The sequence below is a fragment of the Molothrus ater genome, chromosome 1, assembly GCF_012460135.2.
Source record: "Molothrus ater isolate BHLD 08-10-18 breed brown headed cowbird chromosome 1, BPBGC_Mater_1.1, whole genome shotgun sequence".
NCBI classification, from domain to species: Eukaryota; Metazoa; Chordata; class Aves; order Passeriformes; family Icteridae; genus Molothrus; species Molothrus ater.
The window spans coordinates 135890084-135901428 of NC_050478.2; the positions used below are offsets into that span (position 1 = coordinate 135890084).

The 11345-nt window shown below is 45.4% G+C and overlaps 1 protein-coding gene across 1 annotated transcript; it reads right to left on the reverse strand.

The window, feature by feature from the left end:
- Positions 1-2282: 2282 nt before the first annotated feature.
- On the reverse strand, positions 2283-8823 carry CCN3 (cellular communication network factor 3). The gene is made up of 4 exons (XM_036395148.2): positions 8409-8823; positions 7903-8154; positions 5844-6049; positions 2283-3484 (listed from the first exon to the last, which is right to left on the reverse strand). The coding sequence occupies exons 1-4, from the start codon at positions 8821-8823 to the stop codon at positions 3188-3190; spliced, it is 1170 nt and encodes a 389-aa protein (XP_036251041.2). The 3' UTR covers positions 2283-3187.
- Positions 8824-11345: the final 2522 nt, after the last annotated feature.

Consider the following 11345-nt stretch of genomic DNA (forward strand, 5'->3'; position numbering starts at 1 on the left):
CTGCAGTTTAAAGTGCTGGGAAAACAGTATAGGCAAAAGGAGTTGCTCAAGTTGCTCTTGAACTCATACACCATAGTGCACACGTTCCCTTTCCAAAGGAAGGGATGGACCATCCACAAGAGGAGTCCCAGCAGGAAGCTGCATTTATGTCTCTTCAAAAATATCAGAAATAAAACTCTTGTCTTTGTAGTGGGAAAAACCCACAAACTTAAGAGTAGTGGATGACCTTAGACCTTAATGTACAAAGGGTGGTGGGTTCATATCCCAGATGAGCTTTTTAACTTGCCTGCAAAGTGGAAGCTGCTTATTGAACTGCTTCTGCCCGGTGCCTGGGCTTTGTTTGTATGATCCAGTAAAAGTAAAACTTAAGGAATGACATAAAAATCTGGATAACATTAACAGAAAACAGAAGGATAGAAGAGAAGCAATGCAGCAGTGATGAGTTGATGCTCAAGTATAAATAACTTGGGTGTGGATGGAATAGAGGAACTGTCAAAATGAAGTGAGTGAACAATTTTATTTCAATCCAAAAATTGTTTAAATTTGTCCAGACATTATTGCTGCATTTCTCAGTAGTTGATGCATCTCTTGCAAACCAAGGTGCCTGTAATTTGCAAGATGACCCTGAGAAATACTTGATAGTTTGCATTATATTAGAGAAGCATTGTACAAACCAGCCTGATTTTTGGGGTGGAGGGGGGAAGCGGGAGGAGATGTGGAGTGAAAGTGGTTTTAAAAAACCCCTTTTTCCATCTCTCCTGGATTCTGATCTACTCCTTAATCACTTCTCAGCTGCTTTGAGGAGTTCTGGCCATGTCCTGTCTAGGTCCTGGCATTCCTAGCACAGAAGGTGTTACATTAGAAGATATGGACCTTTTGGACCAGGTCCAGAGGAGAGCCACAAAACTGGTCAGAAGGATGGAGTACCTCTCCTCTGAGGAAAGGCTGAGAGAGAGGAGTTTTAAGCTAAAAGAGATAGATTCAAACTAGATACAATGAAGAAATTTTGTTTAATGGGGGTAGTGAGACACTGGAACAGGTTGCCCAGGGAAGTGGAGATCCCCATCCCTGGAAACATTCAGTGTCAGTTTACAGGACTCTGAGCAACCTGAAGCACTGGAAGATGTCCCTGCTCACTTTGAGAGGGTTTGGACCAGCTGATCCTTAAAGGTCCCCTCCAACCCAAACTATTCCATGATTCTATGATTAGGAATCAAATTGTGCAAAGGCAGGGAGTGTTGTATGTATGCACAAACACAGTCTTGTTCCAGCTGCTTGGAATGCATAAGGCAGGCAGGAATGTGTTGATAACAATAGCAATGACTACAGAGAAATTAATCATTGGTGCAGTTAGTGGAGAAAGATATCAAAGACCCCATGTGAGGACCTGATGTATCTAAAGCTTAACTAAATCAGCACCAGGGCCTCCTAATTTCAAGGATAACTTAAAAGTTACTAAAAACCTACCAGCTGTTGATGCTTGCCCATAGTTATCTTTACTTTAGGCTTCACTGGCTAAAATGAGTAACTTTCAACTGAATTCCACCCTGTGTCTCAGGAATTACCAAACCAGAGTTTGGTAGCTCCTTTAGAGGAGTAGAACACTAGGCCAAAATACGTTAAGAATTGGCTTTCTGCCTTTTTTTCTCAAGACAGAGTTGTTTCCTACCCCATGCTTATAGAACAGTTGAGGCATAAGTACAACTCTGCTGTCACTGACAGACACATACTGGGCTAAACCGGGTCTCACAGTCAAATTGTGAATGTCTCCACAATTGTACTTATGACCTATTGGCACAATCCTGCTACATACATGATTTAACATGAATGAGACTGCCACCCTCAGGCTCTTACTTCTTGAGGGTATTGCCATAGAGTACCTAACACAAACATGGTCACAGGCTGATTTTGTGAGGCTGAAGTGCTGCATCACCCAATGAAATACTTTGTTGGTCGTTCAGACCCAAATGTGAACTCTGAATCGTGTAATTATTCCTCACCACCACCACTATATTTCAGGACACACAAACCTTAGTTACATCATCCTATCTCCCAGGCTAACTTAGTCTGAAAAAAACCTCCTTTCTAATATGTACCCCACAAATGATTCATCCTTCCCTGTAGCAAGGCGCTGCATGACTTTTAAGGCAGTGATTAGAATGAGGTACATGAACACAAGAAATCATCTTTTGTTTTTAGGAGTCTGCAGACCCTTTTTTCTTCCCATTCCTTTTAGCTGTTAAAGGCTGGTAGTTTAAGAAAGACAACTTTAGGAAAAAATATTTTGAATCACATAAAGTTTATTTACTTAGTAAAGTTATATTACAGTATGTACAGTTTCTATTTACATATACACCTTTCTAAGAAATGAAGCACCAAATGATACAGTTAGTATTTTAGAGGAATTTACAGATATATTATTACTTTTGCATCCAGATAGTTATATCTACAGACACACATGGACTAGACTCAAATTCTTATCCATCACTGACTTCAGTTGGTTTTGGATTAGACTGCTAGTGAAGTTACCAAAGAAAAATGTAACTGCTGTCAGCTATCAACCTGCTGTGCTTCAGGATAAGAGATCTTACCCTATGTCATTTCCAGGGCTATGTGCAATCTTAATCCTCAGAGCCAGAGGTATTGACAGAAGGAACTTTATAAGCCACAAGAATGTAACACTTCCATCAGTAAGATTTTTACTGTCATCAAAAAACAGAGTTTCATTAAAAAGAAAAAAGAACACTGCTGGAGTGTTTATATGCAGTATGGAAAGTAAAGTTAAGAGCCTGGAAGCTTATGTGATGCCGTATCATGTATTCCTCAAGGAATACATTTGCTCTCAAGAAGCCCAGTCTTACACCCACTGAAACTTGCATGATCCCCTTAACTCAAGGGGAAAGTCTAGCTGTTGGCTTTGTAATCTTTATGCCACCATCAAGATAAAAAGAGGGCTCTGTCCAAGGTACAAAATTTCCTTCAAGTGAATAAAAGACATTTGGATGGGGCAAATGGAAAATGAGATATTTAATAAACTATGAGGGGGAGGAAAAAAAGCACCTAGTTTGAAAGACCACTCTGAAAAATATTTTAGAAGTTTCATATATGCAATTGTTACATTCACCTGATTGTGGGTCAAGTCTCGTATAAACTGCTTATACTTTCTGTGCTATCTAATTCATGCTTTTCATAATTTTGCTTCACCAGACGTGGGGTCCGACGGCTGGAAGAAGACCATGTTACCCTGAGGACAGTTGCTGTGACAGACGCAGGTGTTGATGAGCATCACTGGCTTTTTGAGGAGGGTGCCCTGGGGGCAGCGGAAGTGGACGTGGATGGTTTTGGTGCTGTGCGGGGTGCAGCAGCGCCCGTCGCCGCAGAGCCCGCAGAAGCGCGGCCGGTACGTCTGCACGCTCGAGCAGTTCCGGTACTCGTAGCGAAGGGCTCTCGCGGCCTTCTTCGTCCGGACACACCTCTTCCCTTTCTGGGAGAAAGATGGAGACAGCAGATATATCATTGCATAGGACAGACAGCATTTAACAACTGATGTGCAGAGATACAGGCCGACTCTGACAATTTAAACTTGCTGTCTTTATCCATTCCACAGCAAGATGACTCTGAAACTGCTTCAGTAGTGTCATTGTTAGGTCAGACGTGATGTACACACATGATTAGGGTTTAAGAAGAAAACAGTTTTTTTTCCTGCGTGTTTTCTAGCTTATATATTTTTAAAAAGTGTGATTTTAGGTCATTAACTACATCACAATAACTTATTATATTCATTGACGCAAAACAATTAGTGGCAAATGTTTAACAGAAATTTAAAAAGACACATATACACATCTACTTATGCACCTAGTCTAGCTTACAAAAATTTTCATGTATCTTTTCTAATCTGTTTTTATGCTGATGACCTTGTCTTCTTCCTTGCTATAGATACACTCGAAAATCATCAATTGTTATTTCTTCTATTAACTCAGCTTTGCTTGCAGGCCAGCTGTCAAGCCCCTCCATACAGTAGTTACCTACAGGTGACACCTGGAAGATCTGTTCTTCGACATCAGCATGATACTGGACCAAATAATTAAAATCCACTCTTGTCATCTGAGAAAAGCCCAGTCTACATTCATTAAAAAACTTTACTGAAAATCTTCTCAGGCTAGTGTAGTTCCATCAGAGAATCAGCAAGTCAAATGAGCAAGTTACAGGACTAGGTTCAGGGGGAAAAAAGGGGGCAAAATAAACTGCAAAAGTCATCACCCATTTCTGTGACTCAAGGCACAACCAGCTCTAGACATTATATTTTAACAAATGATTCACTAACTTATCTTTGGAAGTCTTCAATGACAGAGATTCCACATCTGCCCCAGACAACCCCAAGAGTTCATTATTCTTACTGCCTAGTACATTTTCACTCATGTCTTAATTTTATGCAGTCTAAACTCTCCATTTCTTGTTATATCCTCCATGCACTCAAAACAGGCCGCAATATCTGAATATGATTATGAGAAAAAAATCTCTCTCTTCCCTTGCATTCAGAAGAAGTCCAGTTCTATCTGATTTTCCCTAAATGAGCATGTTTTCTAGACTTCTGATCATTCTTGTAATCTCCTCAATTCCTCCCACATGTTTCATCTCGTTTACAAAACATGGTATTTAAAACTGCAGACTGTTCAGCAAAGGCCTTAGAAACAGCAAAGGCCTTAGAAATGCTTTCTAACACTCAGAACATTACATAAATTGATGGAGCTCTTACCTAGGTACATGTTATTCTCCCTGATAGAAACACTTGCACAGTGTGTAGAAGTATGAAAGTATTTTCTCTTATTTACAAATTTTTTTACATCAGAAATGTCAGTATTGGGTCTGCTTTGGGGGAAAAAACCATCATAAGGATTAAGATAACGTTTAATTTATCAAGCAGACACTTCACACACTTCTGTGCAGTTCCAGATGCTCAACAGACTAGAAATCTGATATATCCATTCTGTATCACTGAAGCAACTCTGATGCACATGGTACAGGTAGTACAGTTGCATTTGTGGGAGAAGTTAGACTGTCAACTGTCAAGCTGCACATGCAATACATGTGACCCATTTGGGGTGACTTAAATTATCATAGAATCATAGAACAGTTTGGGTTGAAAAGGACCTTTAAAGGTTTTCCCATCCAACCCCCCTGCAAGGAGCAGGGGCATCTTCCACTATATCAGGTTGTTGAGAGCACTGTCCAGTCTGACCTTGAACATATTTGGGAATGCAGCACTGACCACCTCCTTGGGCAACCTGTTACAGTGTCTCACCACCCTCATGGTACAAAATTTCTCCCTTATATCTAGTCTGAATCTACCTGTTTTAGTCCTTGTCCTACCACAACAGGCCCTACTAGAAGTCTGTTCCCACCCTTCTCATAGGTCCCCTTTAAGTACTGCAAGGGGCTGTAGGGTCTCCCCAAAGCCTCCTCTCCTCCAAATGAAACAATTCCAACTCTCTCAGCTTTACCTCACAGGGGAGGTGCTCCAGTCCTTGGTGGCCCTCCTCTGGATTAACTCCAGTAAGTCCATGTCTTTCCTGAGGGCCCCAGAGCTGGACACAGTGCACTGGGGGAGTGTCACCAGAGTGGAGCAGAGGGGCAGAATCACCTCCCTTGGCCCACTGGAGGTGCAGCACAAAGCTACTGAGCAAACACAGCGAGTCTAATGCTTTACCAAACCCACTCAGCTTGCTGCACTCATGCTAAAAGCTGTATTTATGTACAGCTGCATCTGGACCATTGTAGACCCTAATATTGCAACCTTGGAATTAGAGCTGATGAGCTGCCTTGCCTCACTCTCTGCAGATTACCTTATCAGATGACTCTTCATTTTCACAAGGTCTTATCATGCAAAGCCGTGTCTGCTTCACCATCTCACACTGTTGATTCCTGTTGGTAACACGGGTGGAAAAGCCCATTCCACAGCTCGTGGAACAAGCACTCCATTCTGTTGTCTGCTCAATACAATTGGCACTTGAATCTGACACAATCCCGAGTGTGGCCTCTTGCCTGTAGGCTGGAGACAAAACCCCACAGAGCTTTATTACAAGAGAAACTCACATGAAACCTCACTATCTAATTGAGCTCTGTCATATCTGGGAAGGAACATGTGAGACAAAACAAGGTTCAAAATCCATGCTTTTAATAGGATTTCGAAATTTTAAAAGCTGTCTTTTTAGGAATCCTAAGTAGCAATTTCCTACATCTTAAAAAAAGCCTCAAACCAGAAAGATGCATATCAATGTAATCAGCAAAGAATTTAGATTCTGTTCACTCAAATCCACAGCTGGAAGAATTACCGCCAACTTTTAAACCAGTTTAGAACCCTAACATATTTTTATTCTTCGTTCTTTCTAATGGAAATACGTCACAAATCTGTCCTAAACTATGTCATAAAAAGATTTATATTAGGTATGACTTGAGAGAGGCTGAATTTTTTATCTAAACTAATAAACAGCATGGAATGAAAGTCCTTTTACTCCTGAGAGTCATAAAGTCACCCCATCTTGTCAATTATTGACAGCCTGCAGCCAGGGTGATGGTGAGGAGGCAGGAGGGAAGCCATTTCCAGGAGCTATCACAGGCACTTAAAGCCATGGTCACGTCTGACCACCATCCTGCCCTCCTGGCACTATGCAAGTGTTGCTGAATAGTTTGGTTGGCTGCTTAGCACGGGAGCAAACAGGAGGAGACAATACAACCGAGCTGTCAGTCACAGCTCTTGCTGTTAAGCTCCTCTACAGCAGCCTTCCTGCCTTTGGAATGGCAAAGATCCAAAAAAGGTGGCCTCCCAAGAGGGATGGCCATTGCTGAAAGAATGCAGACAATTCATCTGTAGGCATCTTACAGATTAGCCTGTCACCATCAGACAAATCAAAGAAAAGGAAAGGTAATAGAAAAGTGTCAAACTTTTTGTTTATACCTTATGTGCTTTACAATTAACACTTCATAGCACACTGAAAAGCTACTCCAGCTTTTCTTCCTCAATCTTTTCTCACTTGTTTTTAAAATGGATTAGCTGAGTTTTGGCATAACTAACTGCCCAAGATCACAAAGAGCAGTGACTGGAAGAGAATGCAGTGCCCTCCACTCTCAGAAGAAAGTTATGAAAATCCATGTTGAATTTAGAGTATAATTAAAAGGGGATAGAGACATAATTCAGTACAAAAAAATGAAAATAGGGAAAAGCTGAAAAACGGGAAAATTTTACCTAGCTTTTTTTAAAGCCTGAGTTCTGCACTTTGGAATGGGTTGGGGTTTCTTACAAATCCATTCACCATGTTTATAACCACTGCCTCTACAAGTACTCTGTAATGTTTTTAATGCTGTGAGCACTCTATCACAGACAGGCTGGAATTCACTGGCATTGTAGCTACCATGCTGACCACTTGTAAGAGCTGCAGAATTCAGTGGGAAGAAAGTCTCTTGTAGACTAAACTGTCATAGTGTACATGTGATAAATTGTAACAAAATAAGTTGTAACATATTCTTGCAGAGCAACTAGAAAGACTGCAGCTTTATTTTGTTGGGTTTTTTTCCCTTGGTATGGGAATGTTTGGAGGATTAGGACCTTGTCCTTGTTTTCTTCTGGTCACAGAACTAATGTGTACCAGATAAACAGGAATTTAAAAATTGGCAACTACATTAATTAACTTTTAAAACTGCCATGCATATTCATCCTCTGAATCTTTCTACTACCTGATGAGCTCTGCCTTTATTCATAACCACTGCTATGCTGGTCACTCTATGTCAGAAAAAACCCCGACCATACAAGCAATGTGCCTTAGATCTGGCAATCCTGTGGATATTTTCACAATGATATCACCTCCTGCTCACAATGACTATAATAACTAATTTTAGTTTCCTCACCAGCCATAGCAAAACCTCCCAAAATCACTTCATCATCAGGGTCGCAGACCCACTTCTCACAGCACTCTCCAGGGACTTCGACTTTCCTGGGGAAGGGGCAGTCGGGGCCGGGGAGCAGCAGGTCCAGGTTGCAGCGGGGCAGGCAGCCGATCTGGCCGTCGCGGCAGGTGCACTGGTACTTGCAGCTGGGCTGGAACGTCTCCCCATTGCGATAAATCATCCCATCGAACACGCAGTTGTCCCCCTCCAGCACTAGTGGGAAAAGGGGAGGCATTTCGCAGAGGCAGAGGGCGCTGGGGCAGTCCCCGGCCCTCCCAGCCCCTGGGCGGCCGCACGGGCGCCTCCCGCAGCATCGGGGCAGCGCCGGTGGTGCTGAGGATCGGCCGCTTCGCCGGAGGGCGGCCGGGAGGACAGAACCGCGGGGCAGCGACACCCGCGGCGGGCCGGGCGTCCGGGGAGGGTGTCCCGGCCACAGACGGGGACGTCCCGGCCCCGCCGCCACCTACCCATGCAGATGCCGGCGGCCGCGCCGTCCTCGGGGCCGCGGTCGCAGTAGAGGCCGCTGCTCTCGTCGCAGGGCAGCAGCGCGGAGCACGGCTCGCCGCGCTGCCGGGCGCACACCAGGCAGCACGAGCAGCCGTCCAGCACGGCGGGCACGCCCGGGGCGCAGCGCGGCGGCTCGGCCGGGCAGCGCCCGCACGGACGGGGACACGCCGGCTCCCGGCCGCTCACCTGCGGGGACACAGCGGCCCCGGGGGCCGGGTCACGGGGCCGGACCGGCCGCCCGTTCCCCCCGGCCGCGGGCCCCGCCGGGCGCCCCGCACTTGCCTCGCACGGCCGGAGCAGCAGCAGCAGCAGCAGCAGCAGCAGCAGCAGCGGCAGCACCAGGACGGGCAGGTGCTGCCCGCCGCCCGTCGCCATGGTCCAGACCGCCGCCTGCCCGCCGCCCGCTCGGCTCTGCCGGCAGAGCCATCGCAGCCGCTTTTATAGAGGCGGTCGGGGACCCCCCTCCGCCACCACCCCCGCACGGCGGGCACCGCGGGCCGGAGGCGGGGAGCTGGAGCCCGGCCGGGCCCTCCGCTCCCCCCGCTCCCTCCGCCACCTGCCCCGGCGGCGCCGAGCCGCTGCCCTGCCCTGCCCGGCGCCGGGCGCGACCCCTGTGCCGGGGGCGGTGCACGGAGCGGGGAGCGGAGCCGGCCCCTGCCCGGGGGTAGGGCTGGCCCAGTGCTACCCCCGGGGGGGCTGCCGCCCTCAGCCGGTCCCTACGGGCCCCTTCCCGTCCCTGTGCCCGCAGTGTCCATCCCCGGGCCGCACGCCGCGGGCTCGGTGCTGCCTCGCAGCTCCGCGGCTGCTCCGCGGTCTCTGGCACCGCCAGCCTGGCCGGGCAGTGCTTGGCGCTGGGGACCAGCCACCCCAAAGCCAAACGCCTCTCGGGGCTATTCTGCTCCTGGCCCCGGCCTTGAAGTGTTTTGAGCTTGGTGGGCATTGAACTCTCCAGTTTTGTGTCGCGGGCACTGCTCTTTACTGGAGAGGCGCAGGTGGATCAGCTGATGGGAAACAGATGCTGCATAGGGAGTCCTCCCTGCTCTGTGCAGCTCGGTGTGTGTGAGTGGTCACAGACTATTCAGTGCCTACACCGTGTATGCAACCGCAGGGGATACAGAGCCAACAGGCCTGGCCTCAGGAATGCTTTGTAGAAGTAGCTCCAGTGCTCTGTGCTGTTAGTTTAGCAAGTGCAGGACAGATTTAAGGCCAAGTGTAAGGGAGACTAAATCTGTTAATGGGTTTTACTCATCGGGAATTGCCTTCTGCCTAAGGCAGGCCCTCTTGGGCCTTGCTAGGATACAGAAATTCTTTATCCTTAGTTGTCGGAGACAGATAATATACACTGGATTCTGTTATGGCTTGTTAAAGAGAAAATATTTGAAAAGTAAACAAAACTTGTCGACACACTAGTGAAAACAAGATGTCTTTTAAGTTTAAGACATGACACAAGTGCTACTCATGAATTTACAAGGCCACCGTAGCTCTATACCAAAGCAAAGCACAACACCAGAAATGGCAAGACAGAAGTTTTGGTTTGGATGAAAGTGACCATTGCTTTCTTGATGCTGAGTGGCAACAGCAGGGTTTCTGGGAAAGCCTGGCATTCTGGGGAAAGCAGACTTCTCTGGTGCAGGAACACGTAATCTCTGGACGTGTACTGGCCCTTCATTTTCTCAGGGACAAACAGCATGACCAGCCAAGGGGAAAATTGGATTGTTCAAACATTATTAGCAGCTTGGGTATGAGTTTGAGGTTATTTAAGTCATCCACTGCCTAACAGGCCATTTTGCCTTCCTTGTGTCATTTTTCCCCCCTTGATTCTTTTCTTCATCTCTGACTTAGGCAGTCACTTTTTACAGCACCTTGCTTGTGAACAGAATAACCAGTGCTCTTGGCCAGGCATGAAGATTTGCTGAAAAGAAGCAGGGCTGTTTCTGTAGCTTTTGCAGAAGCAAGCCTGTAAGCCAGAGGGCACATACAAGACTTGGTTTTGCCCATTTCACTGTTTGTGAACCTGCAGAGGTTTTCAGTGCCTGTAATCATTACAGTCACTGAAAGTGTCCTTAGCTTTCAATGAAATCACTTCATACCACTCTTGAATATCTTCTGGTGCCTAAAAAAATGTTTCACCACATAAGGTTTCACCACTGCAGAAAAAGTCAAAGAAATGAAAAAAATATGTGCCAGCATACTTAATTTGGAAAAAACCCTCCTCTTTTACATGTGTTTAATAGATTTATTAAAGCTGTATTTGTTTATGAACACTCTATTTGTTTATGAAATACCGGTTATGAAAACAAGATTATGCTACATTTTAGTACAATAGGACCAAATATATTTTCCTGGATATTTAACTTCCTCCATGCATAATTTGGAGTCCATTGAACTACCAGTTCTCAGATGCTGGTTTATTTTCCTAACTGTGAATCTTTTTGTTTGTACTTGTCTTATAACTTTTAAAGTGTGCCATACAGTCCTTATCATATGAAAGTAGCCTTTGTTACTTCTCATAGAGCAAAATAATGATCAGTGGAGGGCTTTCATGCTGGCTCAGCTGGCAATGAATAGCATTTATTCATGATACAAAATTAGTAAGTTCAAATAAATATTTTAGTTTCTCTGTATTTGCTTTTTTAAAAGAATTGCACTTAAGTAAGTTAATATTTGGGTTGCCACCTTGGCTGTAGCTGTTGCAAAGAGTAATCCCTCTTAAGATGTAAAGAAATTAAACTCTGTTCTTTGCTCTGTGGGGAAACACAGCTGGAGAACACTGTTGAGAGGTGTAAATTCAGGAACAGAGCCCAGTAGCAGAATCCCAGTATTAAGAATATACTTAAAGGTTTTTCTGCACTGGAAAAAATGCTGGAAAAAGCTGTATCTAAAAGACTGGAAACAGA

What these genes read in the sequence shown, in the direction of transcription:
- CCN3 (XM_036395148.2), bottom strand. Translation starts at nt 8,823, where the DNA reads ATGGCGACGGGCGGCGGGCAGCACCTGCCCGTCCTGGTGCTGCCGCTG. An exon ending in GGGAGGTTTTGCTATGGCTG is followed by an intron (nt 6,050 to 7,902) that starts GTGAGGAAACTA and finishes TTTTGTCTCCAG; the next exon opens with CCTACAGGCAAGAGGCCACA. An exon ending in ATGAAGAGTCATCTGATAAG is followed by an intron (nt 3,485 to 5,843) that starts GTAATCTGCAGA and finishes TCTTTCTCCCAG; the next exon opens with AAAGGGAAGAGGTGTGTCCG.